The following is a 21,649-nucleotide window of genomic DNA, read 5'->3' on the forward strand; positions in this document are numbered from 1 at the left end:
TTGAGCAATCCTGATCCTGGTAGCACTGGCCTTGGCCACTCCAGCATTGGTATACCATGCTTTTGAAGTTCTCAGGTGAAAAACCAATCACTGTACCACTGTTTCCAGAACTGATCTTCCAGGGCTAGGGATGTCTTTTTCATCTGAGGCTTGAGTCCCTTCACCATATGGCTTGGAAACTCTATGGCTGAATGTTAGCATCCTCTAGTCTGGTTCAGGAAATTCTGTTAGGGTGAAGAAAGCCATACACCAAGGCCACCTAACTGATTAAATGGAAAAGGTTCTCAGTTTGGGCAGGACAGATGGGGATCTTGCTCATGCAAGTCACAATACCATGTATTCTGGAATATTTCTTATATCTAAAGCAGCAAGGCCTTTCTGTGTCTTTGATCGGGGTGCTCCTGGCAACTGTCTCAGCCTTCCACCCAGGCATGAACAGAGCTCCATCTTTGCTAATGCGCTCTGTTGCCTCTTTCTTAAAGAAATGGAGAAGTTGTGCGTCCAGGTGAGACAGCCATTCCCACTTTGGGAACTTATCTTGGTTTTCTGGAAACGCACAAGTTTGAGCCCTTGGTAACATTCTGTCTTGTTCTACTTGTTGTGGAAGCTGGTCTTCCTCATGCCCATTGCCTCAACCAGGAGGGTTTCAGAAACCAGGGCCCTTATTTAGAGTCATCCTACACATTCTTCATTTAAGGGTCAATGTCCAGCTGTACCCACATCCAGCCTTCCTCCCAAAGGGTGTTTCACAGTTCCACAATAACCACAACACTATTTTCCAGTCCAGTCTGCTCCATGAAGCCACCTGCCAGTAGCCAGAAGCAGAGGCTCCAGTTGCTACATACGTGCTGGCCTTCTATATCGCTAGCACCAGATTGTTTAGGAAGACTGCTCAACTATTTATGCAGTGGCTTATAGGATGAAGGGCCTTGCTGTCTTGTCCCAGATACTTTCCTCATGGATTACTTCTTGTATTCACACGTGCTATGACCTGGTGAAACTCTGTGCTTGGCCATTGTCAGAACCCTCCACAATGGCACAAGCGTCTTCAATGTTTTTTTTGTGACGCAAGTTTCTCTCCAGGATATCAGTAGAGCAACAATGTGATCTTCAGTTTACACCTTTGCAATCCATTATGTCATCATGTAGCAGGTCAGTAAAGATGATGCTGGATTCGGGAGAACAGTGTTACAGTCCACTTTTCAATCACTCCAAATTCACCTGCTATATTTGCTTGGCAATCACCTACATTGGAATGGACATGAGCAAGTACTCAAAGAAAAAATAATAATCTTTCCATTACTTGTTCTTTGAAGTGTGTTGCTTATGTCCATTCCCACACTTGCCCTTCTATCATGCTGTCAGAGTTGACAGCAAGAAGGAATTGAGGAAGTGGCAGACTCCTAAAGAGTATCATGTAGATGTGACTCCAGAGGGAGCCAGAGCTGACCCAACTCAGCAGATATCACTAAGGCAAGAAACTTACCAGTGTCAATGCATGCGGCATGTATATCCTGTCTACGTGGAAATTGAAATGAGCAATACAACTCAAAAAACAAGTTATAGAAAAGTTAGTAAGCATTTTTTAAACATTTCTAATACTTACCATTCTACATAATTGTATAAACTAGCCGTATTGTACATAGTCCTGTTGTACATTCTGAGCTATATCCTTTATAGCTCTAACTAGGTAAGAAAATGTTTACATCTAGTATGGAACATATTGCTAATGGTAATTTCTTTGTAAAATCTTGTGGTATTTACAACAAAAATGCTTGGCATATTAACCAATTCTGTTTTTATTGTATGGATATAATAGAATTCTGGAGCAAGTAAGCTTACGTTTCTGTATAAAATATGGCATTGAGCTCTAAATGTATTTGAGCTTCACAAGTTTTTACTTCTTATTTGAATAACAACTTTGGACTAGAAGGTTCAAAAACTTCCCTAAATTTATTTTAAATTTACTATCTGTACCTAATAATTTAGGTATGAACTGGGGAGTCAAAAAACCTTATTCCTAGCTCTTTTGCTGACCTGCAGAGTGACTTAGGGCGAGTCACTTCACCTTTCTGCTTCTGTTTGCTCTCCCATTTTGTCTTGTCAATTTAATCTTTTCAGGGCAGAGACTGTCTCTTACTATATGTTTGTAAAGAGTATAGCATAATATTGGACCCACCAAACATGAGGAAGTCTGTGCCAAGAATTAAAAAGTGTACACATAATCTTTTAATGTGCTGCACAAATCTCCATAGTTTGCTTGTCAAAATAATACAGTGCTCCTGCTAGTACTACTTAACCCTTGTACTCTACAAGTAGCATAGGTCATCTACAAGTATTCTCCACTTCACTCTGTCTCGGGACAAAACTTCTAGCTGGCTCCAGTTGTTGTCCTTCAGTCTGAGTAGACCTTCTCCACATTGTCCGAGGTCTTCCTCCTTTGCATTTTCCTAGTGGGTCCCATGTGAGAGCTTGACAGACTATGCTGGATGATGGTTTTCTGAGAGTGTGGCCTAGCCATCCTCACTTTCTTCTCCTGATTTAATTTATTTGACAAAATAATACAGTAGAATCACATTACTTATTTTGACAATTTATTCCAAAATACCCATCAACAAGTATGTCTGTAACAGTACAGACCACAAAAAAAAAGATTCAGAAATGTTTTTTTTCTGACAAATGGGTTCCTTAATAGGCATATTAATACAAAACTCTGAATAATGATTAATTTAAACTGCAGCACAGAAACATATTTCCCATAGCGCTCAGAAGCAGTGTAAAAGCTTGGGAGAGTCAGGGATAAAGGAGGATCTGAGGGAGAGGAAAGTAATTACTGGGCAGAACCTTTGGGGTGAACCTGGATAGTTGTTGGGGATGGGTGGGAGAAGTGCTGAGCAGGTTTATTTGGGCAGGTTAGTAACTATTATGGAGTTGGGAGCATCCACCATGTAGTCTGTGGTTGATACCAGCCTGGCCAATTCAGTCAAACACATCTGCCTCATTCCCCGTATGACCTGCTACCCCCAATAGTTCAACTGAACCTCAGTCTGTGACTTTTGAGTAGCCCCATGGGCTATGTCTCACCATATTCTATTCCGCCTTACCTGACCACAGACATCCTTCTCCAGAGTTAGTTAAGCCAGCTGCCCTGTGTTTGATATGACACCACTTCAGCAGAATGTATTTTCTTTGGAGAAAAAAAAAAACGTGAGGGACATGACTTCTGTATGTGTGTGCAGTAGCACACAACTGTCCCAAGAGTACAGACACCACTTTCATAAAAAATGATTGCAAGGTGTTCTTTTATCTTCTAGGTTTTACAGGAAGACAAAGCTTGGTGGCTTTCAAGACATGGAGTGTGTTCCTTGTGGAGATCCCCCACCTCCCTATGAACCTCACTGTAAGTGCTCACTATGCTCAAATTACAACAGGACTAACTTTTGGCCTTTTACATTCTTTCCTACTTTTGTCTAGGAAGCTAAGTCAAGTGTACTTTCATTGCTGAAACTGACCCACATGCTTTCTCTTTAATCAAGTTTGCTAACAAGAAAGTACACATCTTTGTTTCAGTGCAATTGCTTTGTTATAATATGCCAAAACCCAGTTGGTTCTGCCAAATCTTGCAGCAAAATATGGATGACGTAATTATTTTTGTTTCTGTCACTTCACACTGTGGGTGTTTGGTGAATCAGACAGTTCAGTAGCCACGACTATCTGGAGTCCCATCTTGTGGGACTATTAACACCTTAGCTAGTGCATGCAACCTGACCCCTTCTGTTCTTTCTCAGACTTTCTGTGACTGTGCATACGTGACTTTCTCAGACTTTCTGAGACTGGGTTCCCAGCAGTGCCACAATTAGCATATTTAATGTTGAGCTAATTTATCTAGAGTAGTTTAAAATGTGGGTATTTACCCTCTCTTCCCTGTTGCTGTCTTTTCCTTAGATAAGTTAGGATTCATCCTTCTGGAAACCCATAGTTATTCAAGCTGTGCCTAGCTTGTCATTCAAGCATAGCCTCTCATGCCAGGATGCCATGCCTGGGTTGGATATCCATTCTCACTGGGCCTGCTGTTTGAATGAATTGCACATCCCTCAGAAAATTGCCCACTGCTGAATCCCAAAAGTTTTCACTAGAAGGGACAGAGACTTACATCACAAACTCATTCTCATGGATGCATCCCTAGGTCTGGCTTCAGGCTCTGACTAGCAAATCCGTTCCAGACAGAGATCCCCAGAGGCCTCATTCTTGTTATAGATGAAGGCTACAGTCAAAGAGGAAAAGAGTTATAGCTTCTCTTGTGAGCTGACCAAAACAAAACTGTATCCAGCTTGGTCTCATTCTTGATACCAAGCACACTTGAGTACTGATGAGGCACTGGGATCCTTCAGTACTGTCTACACCATGGCCTCAGTGGATTCCCAGGCACACTGACTCAAAGTCAAGAGGCAAGAGCAAGCCTACCTCCTTCGCTATGGCACTGTCAACACTGCTTAAGGTGGCAGCACGTAGACCTTTGCCACAGGCAAAGCCAATATCGCCTTTTGTGCCAGCTTCAGCAATACTGATGACCATATCTACAACGATGCTGTCAGCAGTGATAACTTTGGCACCAAGAGCTGTGTTGCACTGAAATTACTAGCACTGCAACACTTTCTTCATCATAAAGGCCTATTTAGTCCAGTTGATGCCAGAATCAGCACTGTTTATTAGATGGCTCTTCAGTATGTGTGGTATAAGAAATAACTGATTCACCACTAGCCTTTCTCTCTCTCTCTTGATTCATGTACCTGATTGCCAAACTCAGATGTCCCTAGGTTTGCAAGAAAAACTCTTGAGGAATCTTGACCGCTGGTATGGATTTAATAGCAATTTCTACCAACAAGAGTAATAGTAGCTTCAATAGTAAGATACTATGTATATCTGCTCATAAAAAGCACAATGAGTTGTTTTTTATTATTATTATTATTATTATTATTATTATTATTATTATTATTAATTTGTCAAGCTTCATTTTCTAGGCACATTATTATATGTTAGAGTCATCTGTTATCAGAAATCTCCCTCTATAAAAGGGGTGGGCATAAAAAAGCAGTGGCCAGCTAGGGATAGTCCCTGGCAGGCTGCCACTGCTATATTTATCTGCACTTCCACAGGTTTCAGGCAATCGCAGCTTTCATTGGCTAAAGATTGTAATTTGCAGCCAATGGGAGAGTCAGGAAGTGGTACAGTCCAGGGCACCACTTCTCATCATTCCCATTGGCTGCAAATAGTAATCTGTGGCCAACGAGAGCTGCAATTGCCCAATACCTGTGGCAATGCACATAAATATAGAGGTGGAGGCCTGCCAGAAACTAACCATGGCAGACCACATCCATCCCGCAGGCCAGTATTTGCCCACCCCTGGTATATAGGTACTGACAAACTGTGATAGTCATTTCAGTCTCCTCTTGGATAAACTAAATAAAATGGAAATATTTAAGTGTTTCACTGAATTAAGGTTTTCCAGACCTTGATTCGTTCTTGTCTACCTTAGCACTTTTAAGAATATAAGTATGGTTATGATAGGTCAGGCCAATGTTCACATAAGACAAGTATCCCGTTATCTGACAGTGATCAGTACCAAATAGCCTTGATGAACCTATCTTTCATGAACTTAGCTAATTCTTTTTGAACCCAGTTATACTTTTGGCCTTCACAACCTATCAATGAGTTCCACAATTTGACTGCGTGTTGAATGCATCACTGTTGCTAACTTCTAATACTGTGGCTATGTGTGGAATGCATCACTGTTGCTAATACTGTTGGAACTGAGCTGGAGGCAACAACTTGGAAATTCTAGTAAAATTTAGCATAGATGCACAAGCATTTATGTTTGATTGCATTATAATGAGCACAGAATGCTTATGTAAATACCATGTACTTTTTTTCCTTATAAAAATCAAAGAAAATTTGAAAAAAATCTGTAACTACTGAGCACTATTTAAAACAAAGACTTTACCTGTGCACAAATCTTAGAACAATTTTAGCAGATTTCAATTTTAACATTGCCTATGTTTGTGCAATATAAAATAAGTTATTAAATGGAAACTCTTCACTCAGTGCTATACTGTTTGTGTGATATGTGACCTAAAGGGTTGAGTAGTCTCATCTTCAACCATCTCCAACATGAGCTTTCTTGCTTTAGATAGGTCTTGACTCCATTTCTGAAAGCAGCTCAGAAGGCTTCCTGTGTAAAGTGTTGACAAGGAATTCTTGAAGAAGTGAATATACCGATGTTGTAGAGTTCATGTAACATCAAAGTGGAAAAATTCTCTTTTGATTCTTCACTAGAAAACAGTGGTGCTCAGAAATGTAAACAAAGCATGAAAATGTGTTTTTTATCCCTAATGCTAAGTACTGTTTGCCTTTTAGATGTGTAATCGTGACAATTTTAGTTATTTTCATTGAACTATAGGGAAACAGAATATTTAGAAATATGTGGGGAAAAAAATCTGAATGATCAGAGTAGAATTCTAATGCTCTATCATTCTCAACCCTCTTCTTCTTTCAGCGTGCAACAGAATGACAAATTTTTTTGCAGCCAACTCTAAGCAATTTTAGAGGAAAAGGAAAAGTTTAAATGTCTTCAATAAATTAACTGTCTTCTGAAGTGCTTTGGCAAGTTTTTATTTGCTTGTGAACACTGCCACAAGGGCATGAACTTCCTGGGCTAAGGGTTCATAGTAAGTCTGAGGAATTAATGAGGACCTCTATGTTTGGGGAACAGTTGATTATTACCTAGTTAGCTATAAATCTTAAGTTCTTGCTTTTATCTTCTGTCGTTTTGCAGACATTTTAAAACAGAAATTCGGTTTAAATATTTACTCATGGAAAAACAGGCTGTGGATTGTTAAAGATGAAGTTGAAAGGTTTCTATAATGGACAAGTTAAGAGTGTTAAAAGCTAGGAGAATTATTGCCTTTGTATAAACTTTCAAGTCAGCAAACAATTATTTCTCTGTGTAATTTGGCATAATAGAAAATTAAATATACATACATATTTTAAAATACTAAGTTCAAATAAAATGTAAATAAGCCTCCCTGTATTTTGGTGCAGCAACCAAACATTAGATGAGGAGTGTTGGGTGTATTTGTGGTATGGCTATATGCATTCATTTTCTAAACTGAAGTGCAGTGATCGTTACAATGTATTCCTGACAACTAATTCAGAATGCAGCTGAGACACATTTTCCTCTTTTTATTCAAAAGAACTAGTGTTAAACACTAACAAACAACACTATAGGCTGTGAAGGACTAAACAGGTGCTAGTCTAACCATGATTTGTCTATGTCCAGCAATGAAATTATGACAACGTAAGTGAGATAGATAATTGCAGTTAATCTTGAGGAAGAAATAAGAAAATTGTCTCAAATAAAGCATATGATTGAATAATCCTATTGAAGTGTTCCATTTGGAAGAGGAGCTGACAGATTGGGGCAGACTGGAAAAACGGAGAATGTTTAACAAAAAGACTTTTTCAGTATCGGAGGGGTAGCCGTGTTAGTCCTGGATCTGTAACAGCAACGAAGGGTCCTGTGGCACCTTATAGACTAACAGAAAAGTTTTGAGTCTGTGCTCATGAAAGCTCATGCTCAAAACTTTTCTGTTAGTCTATAAGGTGCCACAGGACCCTTCGTTGCTTTTTCAGTATGTTAATATATAAACATCTATAATGGCACTTTAACCTTGCTGGACACACAGTTTCTGATTTGCAAGTTGCCATTCCCAGGCAAAGAAATTTCAAAAACAGACTGCAGGGAGAAACTGCTGAGCTGGAATTCATATGCAAATTTGACATTGTGAACCAAGACCTAAACAGACACCTGGAGTGGTATTCACATTAAAATAGGTAATTTCCCATTCATGTTCTCCCTCCCATCTTTTCATCTCTGTTGGAGAAGAGCCACACCCACTCTGATTTTATTAGCACTGATGTCAGACTCCCATCTCTGTATACCATTTTTTCCCTTCACTGTCTGAGGGCTGGTCTATACAGAGGGAGGGGGTTTCAGAAAAACACAACTTTTTTTCAAAAAAAAAAAAAAGAAAAACCCAAAACTTTCACATAGCTAAGCAGGATAATTGGAGATAAGAAGTTGCAAATGACTTTTGTGTCCGCCCCATTTCAAGGTTGAAAAGGAATGTGTATGAACAAAGCACAGCTGTTATCAGCTCACATGAAGGCTCCTTTTGCAATGAAAGTTTATGCCCTAATAAATTTAGTAACAGGGGTAGAAGTATTAGGCTGTAACTTAACAAAAAAATAAAAATAAAAAAAAAAGGCAGGCATGTGGCACTTCAAAGACTAACTTATTGGCTGATGAGCTTTTAGCTACGTCTACACGTGAACCCTACATCGAAGTAGCTTATTTCGATGAATAACGTCTACACATCCTCCAGGGCTGGCAACGTCGACATTCATCGTCGACATTGCGCAGCACCACATCAAAATAGGCGCTGCGAGGGAACGTCTACACACCAAAGTAGCACACATCGAAATAAGGGTGCCAGGAACAGCTGCAGACAGGGTCACAGGGCGGACTAGCGCTTCCGGGGCAACAACTAGCTGCTCCCTTAAAGGGCCCCTCCCAGACACACGCAGCCTGCACAGCACGCGGTCTGCAGAGCCATAGGCACGCACACCTCGAGCGACGCAGTCATGGACCCCCAGCAGCAGCAGCCAGAGGTCCACCCAGCCGCCCCTGCAGGAGCAGTGCTCGCCCTGCTCGATGCCATGCAGGAGGCAGCTGAGCACCTCCTTGCCACAGAGGAGGAGCTGCCTGCAGGGGAGGAGGACGCAGCCCCCAACCCTGCAGCACCCCGCCGCCGCACACACCGCCGGCTGTGGAGCTACCCCACAAGCACCGACTGGTGGGAGCGGCTGGTGCTCGGAGTGTGGGATGACGACCACTGGCTCCAGAACTTTCGGATGAGCCGGCAGACATTTCTGGAGCTATGCCAGTGGCTCACCCCTGCACTGAGGCACCAGGACACCACCATGCGGCGTGCCCTCAGTGTCGAGAAACAGGTCGGCATCGCTGTCTGGAAGCTGGCCACTCCAGACAGCTACTGATCCGTGGGCCAGCAGTTTGGCATCGGCAAGGCCACCGTCAGGGCTGTCCTCATGGAGGTAAGAGGACCCACGGGGGGAGGGGGAGGCAGCCCTGGCAGCGGAGGGGAGGGGAGGGGGGCCCTGGCAGGGGAGGGCCACACACACCCTGCACACCCCTCATTGGTGCTCTCCCATATGCTTCCCCTGCAGGTCGTCCGCGCCATCAATGCCCTGCTCCTCCACAGGCTCGTGAGGCTTGGGGACCCGGATGCCGCCATCGAGGGCTTTGCCACCCTGGGCTTCCCCAATTGCTTCGGGGCTCTGGATGGGACTCACATCCCCATCCGCACCCCGGAGCACAGTGGAGGACGCTACCTAAACAGGAAGGGCTACCACTCAGTGGTCCTCCAGGCCTTGGTGGACAGCCGGGGCCGTTTCCTGGACATTTATGTGGGCTGGCCTGGCAGCACCCACGACGCCCGGGTATTCCGGAACTCGGGCCTGTGCCGCCGGCTGGAGGCGGGGACCTACATCCCCCAGCAGGAGATCCCTGTGGGGGACACCACCATGACCCTCTGCGTCATCGCAGATGCGGCGTACCCGCTCCGGCCCTGGCTCATGCACCCGTACACGGGCCATCTGTCTGCCAGCCAGGAGCGCTTCAACTAGCACCTGAACCACGCGCGCCAGGTGGTGGAGCGCACATTTGGGCGCCTCAAAGGGCGCTGGAGGTGTCTCCTCACCCACCTTGATGCGGGTCCCACCAACATCCCCCAGATGGTGGGTGCGTGCAGCGCCCTCCACAACCTGGTGGAGAGCAAGGGGAAGGCCTTCTTTCAGGGCTGGGCTGTGGAGGCCGGCAGGGCCGACGTGCAGCCATCCGCTGCCCCCAGTCGCCAGGTGGACCCCAAAGGGACCCAGGTCCGGGAGGCCCTGTGGGCCCAGTTTGATGAGGCCACGGGGTGAACGCTGGCAGGCCCCACATCACCCCCCACATCCTCCACAACACTCCCTGCTCCTACGCCCACACCACAGAGCACCCAAGAGCACACCCCCCCACTTTTCTTGTAAAAATAAAAGCAGACAGTTGTTTGTCAACTCAAACGTCTTTAGTACAACTCTTATTATGATTATTATTATTATTATTATTATTTATTATTACTATTATGAACAAGACAAACTAACTATGTGCAGGGGAAATCTAACTGATAAATATATATACATTATAAAAAAAAGGGGATAACATGAAGGGAAGACAAGGAAGGGGAGAACTGTTTACATGGGGGGGTAAGGATCAGCATCATTATGGGTCAAATATACAAACTATTTACAACAAAATAACAATAAACTGGGGGGAATATAAACAAAGGGGGAGGGGGGAGGCCATGTCCTGGGCCCCACACCCCTACTACAGTCCAGTGCTGGGAGTGGGTGGCCAGGATCCCCGCCTCGGCTGCAGCCCTGGCTGGGGGCCGGGCGGACCGGGAGATATGGCCGGCGAATGTCAGCTGGCCCCAGGTCCCCCTCAGCGGAATGGCCCTCGGTGGCGGGTGGTGGTGCGACGGTGGACGGCGCAGCGGGTGGAGCAGGCAGGGCGGGCGCTGTGGCGGCCAGCGCGGCCTGGGGGGCCAGGGAGCCCACGATGCGGTTGAGGGGTCCGCATGTAGGCCCCCCATGTCTCCTGGCGCCAGGCCAGCACCCGCCGCTGGAGCCGGAGCCAGTGTTCCTCCACCCGCAGCCGCTGCTCGGCGACCTCCAGCTGCCGATGGTGGAGGGCCAGCAGCTGGGGGTCCGTCGCCGTCGGCTGCTGGTGCTGGGTCCGCCGTCTTTCCCACTGTGGGGCTGGTTGGTCCTCCGCCGAGGGGGTGGCCTGGAGTGATGGCCCCGGAGGGCTTTCCAGGGCCACTGACGCCTCGCCGGCGCTCTCCGGTCCTTCCGATAGTGCAGCTGCGGAACACAGGAGTGGGGGAAGAAGAGTGGAGACAGCCGTTAGTGTGGGCCCCGAGCCGTGGCCCTTGTCCCCCCACCCCTCTGCTGCAGGTTCCCTGTCCCTGGGAGATGCTGCTGAGATGGGGTTCAGGGGTCCCCCTGTACTGCACCCCGTCTGCTGGCAGGAGTGACTCTCACTCACTCAGCAGGTACAACAGGAGGTTTATTAGGCAACAGATGCCCAGTTTCTCCCAGAAGCGACAGTACAGCAGTCAGAGACGGTCCTTCCAACCCGTCCTGGGGAGAAAACCCCGAGGCGTGCCCCTCTGGGGTATAGCTTTCCCCCTCCTCAGGCTGGCTGCCTTCTAGCTCTCCCTTCCCCTAGCCTCTAAGTGCTGCCCCCGATTCAAACCCAGCTCGGCTCCTCCCTCCTCTTTGTTCAGGGCAGAGGTGTTACTTGCCAGTTGTAGCCCCAGGATCATCCTTAGCCACTAGGAGCTATTCAGCTTGTTTCTTATATCTAGCCTGAGTCTCGCATTTGCACTCCCCCCCACTCCATCACATGCTGCTGCTGCTGGGTGTCCCACTCCCTCGCCCCAGGGGACCCTAGAGGTTCCGCTCCCCCCAGCCCCGGGGATGGGGCATGGCTCTGTCGTGCTGGGGGGGGCAGGGGCTGATGCACTCTTCTGAGGGACATGCCACTGCTGTCCTTGGGGCCATGGTCATCTGGGCATGTGGAGGGCCCTGGTCATATCTATTACCCCCACCCCTGAAGCCCGGGGGTGTGCACCAGGGGGGGTACATACCTGACGGTCCACTCCCACGGTCGGGGGACACCCGGGGGGCGGACGCTCAGCTGGAGCTCCTGGATGGGAGGATGATGTGGAGGCCAGCATCACTGGAGGAGGAGTCCCTCTCCTCCTCCAGTACCCCGGGGGTGGACTCCTGGGGGGGCCCGCGGGGTGCGGGGCTTGCCTCCGGGGCGGACTCCGCCTCCAGGGCCTGCTGGGGCTCCTCGGCCGAGGTATCAAGAGTGGCTGGAGGGAAGGAGGTGTGCCGGGGACCCAGGATGTCCCTGAGCTCCCTGTAAAAGGGGCAAGTGACGGGGGTGGCCCCAGATCGGCCGACCGCATCCCGGGCCCGGGCCTAACCCTGCTGCAGCTCTTTCACTTTACTCTGGACATGATCTGGAGTGCGGGCAGGGTGACCCCGGGCAGCCAGGCCCTCAGCCAGCCGAGCGAACGCATCCGCATTCCACCTCTTGCTCCCCATTACCTGGAGCACCTCCTCCTCGCTCCAGAGCCCTAGCAGGTCCCGAAGCTCAGCCTCCATTCAGGAGGTGCCCCGCTGCCGCTTCCCCGCCTGGCTGCTGGGCTGTGAGCCCTGGCTCCCCTTGGCGGGGGGTCCGCTTGGGGGGCTGCCGTGCAGCCATCGCTGCTGGGGTGGGTGTCTGTGGTGGCTGAGGGACGTGCAGGCTGGCCGCGTGTCTGGGTTGCTGCCTGCACGTACTCTCAGCTTTCTGCACAGGAAGGGAGGGGGCAGGGAGCTTTAAGGGGCCGCTCCACGCGGCCACCATTGAGCTCAGGGCCTGGAGAGAGCATCTCTCAACCCCTCAGCTGATGGCCGCCATGGAAGACCCCGCAATTTCGATGTTGCGGGACACGCAACGACTACACGTTCCCTGCTTCGACAATGAATGTCGAAGTAGGGCGCTATTCCCATCCCCTCATGGGGTTAGTGACTTCGACGTCTCGCCACCTAACGTCGATGTTAACTTTGAAATAGCGCCCAACACGTGTAGCCGTGACGGGCGCTATTTTGAAGTTGGCACCGCTACTTCAAAGTAGCGTGCACGTGTAGATGCAGCTTTTGTGGGGCAGAACCACTTCTTCAGATTTGGAGACATATATTCTGAGCCCCTGATCCTGTAACTGGTGTGGTTAGGTTCATTGATGGTGCCTTGCAACAAACTCTGTTGCCTTCTTTGTCCACATATTTATTCTGGGGCACACCATCACTGGACCTAGTCACATCAATTTCAGGATCAGGGTCTCATAATCTTGTATCTCAACCAATGTTATATATGCAATCATGTGCCAGCAGCCCCACTGCCTTATCGGTTATCCTGGGAAGGAGCAAGGCTAAGGGAGTAAACCCTGACAGAAAATCCAGAGGGGAGTCCTAAGGCAGTTCTGTGCCAACTTCTGTTGCATTGACCTGGCAACTCCTGCAGCTGACCTGGTACCAGACGTAGAGGTTTATCCTCTCCTTTGGACTATATCAGTAAAGCCAAGAGGGGGACACTGGCATCTGGGCAGCCTAGGGTCCCAAAAAAAAAAAAATTGCCCAGGCTTATGCCTGGCGAGGTACTCCAGCATCGCTTAAAAGCGTTGAACCAACACGGGAGATAACAGATACCGGTTATAAGCTCTTGCTCAATTAGCGTAGAGAACGAGTGCCAGGGGTTGCCTTCGATGGTGGGAGAGATCATCGCGTCTCACTGGACAGTCACTGCCCACCTCAAGCTGGGTAGCCCCCAGCCAGTAGAGTACTGTCCCGCCACAGTTCACCTGCCTCACTGGGTGCGTGAGGCTTAAGGTTCCCAAACCTGACAAGTGACTGAAATTTGAGCACCAGGCAAACCAATAAGAAAATCAGCAAGAAAAGGAAACCATCAAAGTTTTAAGCTTGCTTGCTGGAATGTGTGGACCATGTTGACCGGTTTGACTGAAGATCTTCAGGACATCAGCGACACCCAAAAGACCGCTGTCATCCAATGAGGAACTGAAGAGGCTCCAAGCTGACAGTGCTGCTCTGCAAGAGATGCAGCTCACAGATTTGGGATCTCTAAAGGAAAAGGACTACACCTTTTTCTGGCAGGGTAAAGCCCAAGAAGAGCCCAGGGAGCATGGTGTTGGCTTTGCCATCAGAAACACCCTTCTACAAATGGTGGAATTAGTCATGGGCGGATCAGAAAGACTCCTTCAGGTCATACTTCAAACTTGTGCCAGTCCTGTCCACCTGACCAGCACTTACGCTCCAACCCTGTACGCCACACCAGAAGTAAAAGACAAGTTTTATGATGTGTTTAGTGCTGTCATAGCGCAAACATCTGCTTGTGAACAACTGTACATTTTGGGTGACTTGAATGCAAGAGTTGGAGCCGATTGTGACTCATGGCCTTCCTGCTTAGGACACTTCGGTGTGGGAAAAATGAATGAAAACAGACAGCGTCTTCTCAAACTTTGCACGTACCACAATCTGTGCATCACAAACACATTTTTCCAAACCAAGCCACAGCACAGAGTGTCATGGAGACACCCACGCTCGAAACACTGACATCAACTAGACGTGGTCATCACTAGTCATGATAACCTCAAAAAACATCCTCCTGAGATGCAGCTATCATAGTGCCGACTGCGATACAGATCACTCGCTAGTTTGCTCCAAACTCCAGGTGAGACCCAAGAAGCTGTACTACTCTAAACCAACTGGAAGGCCCCGCATTGATGCCAGAAAGACAGCAAACTCGGAGAGAGCTGAAAAGTTCAGAGTGACCCTCGAGGAGAATCTGCGCAGCAGCCCTGGGGGTGCCGATGTGACATCCAGATGGCAGCATCTGAGGGATACAATTTACAACACGGCCTTGCTGGTGTTTGGAAGAAGAGCTAAAAACACAAATGACTGGTTTGAAGCTAACTCCGATGAGATGATTCCAGTCATCAAAAGGAAGCGCGCTGCACTCCTGGAGTACAAACGCTCATCGAGCCAAAGTACCCTGCAAGCACTCAGAGCAGCCAGAAAAACAGTATAGCAGACAGCTAGGCACTGTGCCAGCAATTACTGGCTTGAGCTATGCAGCCGCATCCAGATCAGTGCTGACTCTGGTAATCTCAGGGGAATGTACGAGGGTATCAGGAAGGCATTAGGACCCACCCAGAACAAGATGGCACCTCTGAAATCCAAATCTGGTGAAGTCATCACTGACAAAACCAAACAGATGGAGCACTGGGTCGAGCACTACTCCAAGCTGTACTCACGCAAGAACATTGTGGTTGATACAGCCCTCAGTGCCATCGAACTCCTACCAGTAATGGACGAACTGGATCAGAAACCAACTGTAGACGAACTGAAGAAGGCCATCGACAGGACTGCAGTATGAAAGGCCCCAAGGCAGGATGGTATACCACCAGAGATAATTAAGTGTGCCCCACACACCCTCCTGGAACCCCTATATGAGCTACTTTGCCTGTGCTGGAGAGAGGGAGAGGTTCCACAGGATATGCACAATGCTAACATTGTAACCTTGTATAAGAACAAAGGAGACAGAAGCGACTGCAACAATTACGTGGAATCTCCCTCCTAAGCATCATTGGTAAACTGTTTGCTCGCGTCATCCTAGGCAGACTCCAGAAGATTGCTGAGAGGGTGTATCCCGAATCACGATGCAGATTCCGTGCAGAGAGATCTACCATTGACGTGGTCTTCTCTCTGAGGCAGCTGCAGGAGAAATGCAGGGAGCAGAGCAAGCCACTCTATATTGCCTTCATCGACCTGACCAAGGCCTTCAACTTGGTCAGCAGGGATGGACTGTTCAAACTGCTCCACAAGATAGGCTGTCCACCATGGTTACTTAAGATGATCCAGTCTTTCCACGAAGACATGACAGGAACCATGCAATATGACGGCACATTATCGGATGTTTTCAGCATCAGGAGCGGTGTCAAATAAGGATGCGTACTTGCTCCAACATTGTTCAGGATCGTCTTTGCACGCCTCCTGAAGCACTCCTTTTGGATCTTCAACAGAGGGCATCTTTTTGCACACAAGATCTGATGGGAAACTGTTTAATCTTGCAAGGCTGACAGCTAAATCTAAGGTGCGGGAAGTCCTCATCGGAGATATGCTGTTCACAGATGACGCTGCTGTAGTGTCACACACAGAAGACCAGCTTCAGAAACTGCTGGATCAGTTCTCCAAAGCATGCAAGGACTTCGGGCTTTCCATCAGCCTAAAAAGACAAACATACTTGGTCAGGATGTTGCTGACCCTCCATCCATCAGCATTGACAACTATACATTAGAGGTCGTCCATGAGTTCGTTTACCTCGGGTCCACCATCACTGACACCCTGTCATTGGAGACTGAGCTAAATAGGAGGATCGGAAAAGCAGCCACAACTCTGTCCAGGCTCAGCAAGAGAGTGTGGAATAACATCAAGTTGTACACTCACACCAAAATGCAAGTCTACAGATCCTGCATCCTCAGCACCCTCCTTTACAGCAGCGAGTCTTGGACCCTGTACGCCCGCCAGGAAAAGAGGCTGAACGTCTTCCATTTGCGCTGCTGCAGGCGCATCCTTGGAATATCATGAAAGGAAACAGTGTCCAACACCGCCGTCCTTGAGCAAGCTGGAATCCCAGCCATGCACACCCTCCTCAGGCAGCGGCGGCTCTGCTGGCTTGGCCACGTCCACAGGATGAATGATGGAAGGATCCCAAAAGACATCCTGTATAGCGAGCTAGCCTCTGGCAAAAGACCTCCTGGATGCTCCCAATTGCGCTACAAAGATGTTTGCAAGAGGGACCTAAGGGAGGTAGACATGGAGCTGGACAGCTGGGAGGAGCTGGCTGATGATTGCAGCAGATGGAGGCAGGAAGTACTCAAGGGCCTTCAGAAGGGTGAGATGAGGACCAGACAGCTAGCAGAGGAGAAGCGAGCCCACAAAGCACAGTAAGGACCTGCCAGACACCCATTACACATGCAACAGATGCAGCAAGGACTGTCACTCTTGTGTGGGCCTTCACAGTCACAGTCGATGCTGCAAATGGTGATCCCAAATGCAACTACGAAGGGCGTGATCCATAGTCTAGTAGCCTGAAGGATGCCTACTATGTGCCAGCAACTGAACAGACTGTACAATCAGTTAGCCAAAGAATGAATGAACACAAAGTGGACATTAGGAATCTGAATACACCTAAACCTGTCTGTAAGCATTTCAGTGGAGTGGGCCACACTGTTAAAGAAGTGAGAATATGCATCTTAAAACAAAGAGACTTTAACACCATATTACAAAGGGAAACCTGTGGGCTATGTCTGCATTACAGAGATCTTTTGAAAGAAGCCCTTCCAGAAGATCTCTTCTGAAAGAACTCCTTTCAAAAGAGTGCATCCAAACCCAAAAAAGTGTATCAAAAAAGAGATTTGCTCTTTTGAAAGAGAGCTTCTGCACAGCCCCCGCTCTTTCGAAAGAATGAGCCAGGGATTGAAAAATCAGGTGCTATGAGGATTGCTCTTTCAAAAGAAGGGCCCTGCAGAACATCTACACATGGTTTCTTTCAAAAGAAGGCACTCTTCCTGAAATGGGAAAGGAAGAGCGATTGCGAAAGGAGCACCTCGTTCTTTCGATTTACTTTCGAAAGAATGCTTTTTGTTTGTAGACACACTGTGGGACCTTTCGAAAGAGACCCTTCTTTCAAAAACTCTTTTGAAAGAACTTGCTAGTGTAGATGCAGCCCTGAACTGGAGTTTATGCTGACATTTGACACTTTACTCCTTGGCCTCAATAGAGATAACAATTACACTACTCATTACAAAGACAGCTTCCCCATCTTTGATATTTGTAGTGATCTCAGGCAAGCCACTTAACAGACACTTGCAGTAAGTAATATTCTTCCCACTTCTCCCCACACTTCACCCCTCTTCTGTGCTATGTACCTGATTTGTCAGTTTTCATGTCAATTTTTTTGTTTGTATCTCGGTTATATAATCATCATGCCAATTCACTTTCAACACTATTTCCAGTACAGCACTGTCTCCAGATCTGAAGAAGTGTGTCTGCTCCATGAAAGCTCATCACCTAATAAATTATTTTGCTAGTCTTTAAATTGCCACGACTGTTTTTTGTTTTCCTAATAAATGTGTTAGTCTTTAAAGTACCACCAAACTCCTTGCTATGTTTGAATAGAGCATCTTTACAAACCCAGTTTTGTCATCTGGTTTGTCCTACAGTCAGGTTTTAAGAAAGAATTTGTGAATTCAGGATCATTAGAAGATGTATTTGTGTGTGTTTTGCAAGGGATAAAATTCTTTCTTGAAGTTGAAAGCTTTGTATTTAACAAGCAAAAGTTCATCACTTCAGGAAACTGCTGCTCACTTCCAGTGCCATCTGGGGGCCCTGCTAAGTGTTACCTGAGTGCGGCCAGGTGGTGGAGGGGGTCAGAGGAGGCAGCCACACTGCCCAGCAAATGACGACACAAAGGCAGCTGGAGGACTTGCAAGGGCAAGCGGCATGCCTGGCTTTGTCCGTGCATGGAGCAGAAGCTGGGTCAGGTGCCAGGCTGAAGGGAGGTGGCGTGCCTTCTCGGTGCACAGCAAGAGTGTCTCATTGCGAGTGAGAACAGCCAGGGCATGTGTATCTCTCCCACAAAACCAGTTTTTTAATGACACTGCAGTTGCAAGAAGCCTAGTCTTCACTGTGGCCCCCCATAATAATTTTCACGGCATACCCTGGGCCTAGACAATCACATTCCAACTTTGAGCTCTATGAAATATACATATACTTAATTGGCTTGTCTGCACTAGCCTCCTTTGAAGGAGGCATGTAAATGAGCCCAAGCAGTGAATAGCAATGTGGTGCTGCGTTGCATGTGCAGCACTTCATTAGCTTAATTCTCACTGCGCAAAATTTGAAGTTGCAAACTTCGAAATGCCAGCAAGGCATGTATCAATGGGTGCTTCAGAGTACCTGCACAACTTCAAAGGTAAGGGCACTTTGAAGTTGTGCAGACACTTCAAAATGTCCGCGGTTACACGGCTTGCTGGCACTTTGAAGTTTGCAACTTCAAAGCTCATGTGATGAGAATTAAGCTAATGAGGCGCTGCATATGCTGCACAGCACCACATTGCTATTCACCACTTGGGCTCATTTACATGCCCCCTTTGAAGGAGGGGGCTAGTGTAGACAAGCCCAATTTAAAGCACTTATTTTAGGGTTCACTGAAAAACTACCCCATGAAAGTCAGTGTGAAGGGATCGCTCATCTTCTGGAGAGTCAGTTTTTTGGGTTGACTTGTTATGCCTCATGTTTAATTGTGAGGCCAACAGGAGGTGTGTAAAGAAGTAAGATTCATTATGTCTTCAGTATGCTAGTGAGATTCAAATCTATACACAGATTGCACCTTCCAGATGTGGGACCTCTCTGGTGTGGTGAGACCACAGAGGGTTCCAGGACCAGAGAGTCTTAGGGCCAGGAACTTAGTGGCAGAAGGGCCAGGAGCCCTGTTGGGAGCCATGCGAAGCCAGGAGTGTCATCAAGCTAGTGTCTTTGTGACTGAGAGCAGTGCCTGGCAGTGACAGCAGAGCCAGTATCCAGCAGCCCAGCATGTGGCAGTCTGGCTGGAGCCAGCGTCCGCAGGGCTGGGGCAGGAGCGTGAGACTGGCATCCAGCAGCTGGGGCAGGTCTGGAGTGCCATTCATGAGGCTGGTGTCCAGTAGCCCAGCTAGGGCAGGGACTGGGACTTGCAGTCCAGCCACGCCAGTGGTAGGGGGAATCAGTGTACAGCAAGATGGGCAGGAACTGGGGCTGGCAGCCCAGCCATGCCACTGGTAGAGAGGCCATTTAGGGTGGAAGCAGAACTGACAACAAGAAGTGTGGCTGTCTGTGGAGCCAGAGACAGGGGACCTCCTTTGATCTGGCAAATTCCCTCATTTGGGACCAGGAAGGTCCAACCTACATTCGGGTCTTTTTCACTATTTTATGTACGTCTAGTCCTGGGTAAGGACTAGTTGTCTGAGGCTCAGCCAAAACTGTATATAATGTCTGCAGGATGGAGAAAGCTTCATTAGAGTTAATGAAAACTGAGTGCACTTACGTGTGCTTGTATGTTGTTCCAGTCTAGAAAATTGGCTGATACTTTAGAAAAAGCTGTTTAGTGGAAACACAAATATACACCTTTTGAGCTGCAGTAGAATCAAGGAATAATAAAAGTGTAGGGCTAGAAGGGACTGCAAGAAGTCATTTGGTTCAGAGTTTGGCTGGCTGTCTTTCAAAACTGTCAAGTAGATCTCCGGGACTAATGCCAGTCCACAAACCAGTCATTGAAAAACAGTAGTTCATAGGCAGTATACCTAGAGTGTCCCTGACAGGTGTTTCTCCAACTTTTTCTTTAAAATTTCCCATGATGAGGATTACATAACCTCCCTTGGAAATCTATTACAGACTATGTCTACACGAGCAAAGTCAGTTGACCACAGATATGCAAATCTGGCTACAGCAATTGCGTAGCTAAAATCAAAATATCTGTGCTTGGCTAACTTGGCTGTCCATACTGCAGAAAGTCAATGGGAGAGTTTCTCTCATCAACCTCTCTTACTCCTTGCCTCTCACAAGGGGTGCATCTACACTTGCGTTCCTCTTTCGAAAGAGGTATGCAAATGAGGTAAATCAAAATGAAAAGGAGGTGTAAATTTGCATATTTGTCACCTCCTTTGCATATACTAATTTCAAAAGAGGAGTTTGAGGAGTAAGGGGACTTCAAAGACTCATGCCGGTACTTTGAGGTTTAAAAGTTTGAAGTTGCCGTTGGCTGGGGGGGGCAGCCTCATTACCATCCTTCCTTCGAAGGAAGGTGGTAATGTAGACACAGCCATAGAGTTATTTATCCTCTTCAAGTCTTGAACTACTATTTAAAGTAAAAACGTGGAATCCTCTTTTTGAAATAATCAGTATTTCTGATTTTAGATAAATGTGTAATACAAATCTCCATATAATATGTACTGTGACAAGAAGTTGTTTAATTTAAAAACCCAAGTTGATGTCATGTTAAATCATCATAGAGTAATGATTCTCAAACTTATTTCATCATGCCCCACTTCCTTGTGTCTGTACTACTTTATGCCACCCACTTCTGCCACACAAGTACATATCCCAATAAAAAATGCAACTCTCACTAAATATTGAAAACATAAGGACATTCATTCAAATGGAGTCAAAAATCCATTGTAATGTTAACAAAAGCAAAATTGTGATTGTGGTTGATGTTTAAAATTTAAATGTGCACTGTACATCATAGCAAATGGATTAATGCATAGATGTCAACAACTTTTTATAATACTATGTAAATAAATCTAACAAAATGCACAGCACCATCTGGGGACCTGGCTATGTCTGAAAGAATCAGCTTTGCTACTTTTTCACTGCTGTGAGTAGAATGTGCACAGTAAATCTTTTTCTTCCCTCTAAAATGTCTCTCTCACACACACACCCTCAGTACATTTCATGGCTTTAAGTTCTAAATTAATTTACCCAAATAAGTGGTCTGATTTCACAGAACTTCTGAGGACTCTCTATTTTAGTTGAATTTGGTCAGATGTGCCAAGTGTGAAAGACTTTTGGAAATGAGATCAACTTCCTAGGTATCAAAATATGTAATCTAAGAATCTTGCTTTAAGCAGTCCATTTTTTTTAAATAAAATCACTGCCCTAATAGTTAATTTCTAGTTAGAAACATAGTCATATCTAAAACATATGGCTGGATTCAGGAGTTGTGGGTTCTGCGCTCACTGATGTACTAGGTGACCGTGGACAAATAATTGTTATGTTCCATGCCTCAGTTTCCCCATCTGTA

At 46.9% G+C, this 21,649-nt stretch overlaps 1 protein-coding gene across 4 annotated transcripts in view; it reads left to right on the forward strand.

The window, feature by feature from the left end:
* The window catches only part of TNFRSF19 (TNF receptor superfamily member 19), a 118,343-nt gene that overhangs the window by 52,876 nt on the left and 43,818 nt on the right, over positions 1-21,649 (forward strand). For all 4 annotated transcript variants that reach the window (XM_074982154.1, XM_074982139.1, XM_074982146.1 and 1 more), the window contains one exon: positions 3,315-3,400. In XM_074982154.1, coding sequence (XP_074838255.1) covers positions 3,315-3,400 — 86 coding nt within the window. The remainder of the gene's footprint in view (positions 1-3,314; positions 3,401-21,649) is intronic.

This window comes from Carettochelys insculpta, chromosome 1 (genome assembly GCF_033958435.1).
Source record: "Carettochelys insculpta isolate YL-2023 chromosome 1, ASM3395843v1, whole genome shotgun sequence".
Classification (NCBI taxonomy): domain Eukaryota; kingdom Metazoa; phylum Chordata; order Testudines; family Carettochelyidae; genus Carettochelys; species Carettochelys insculpta.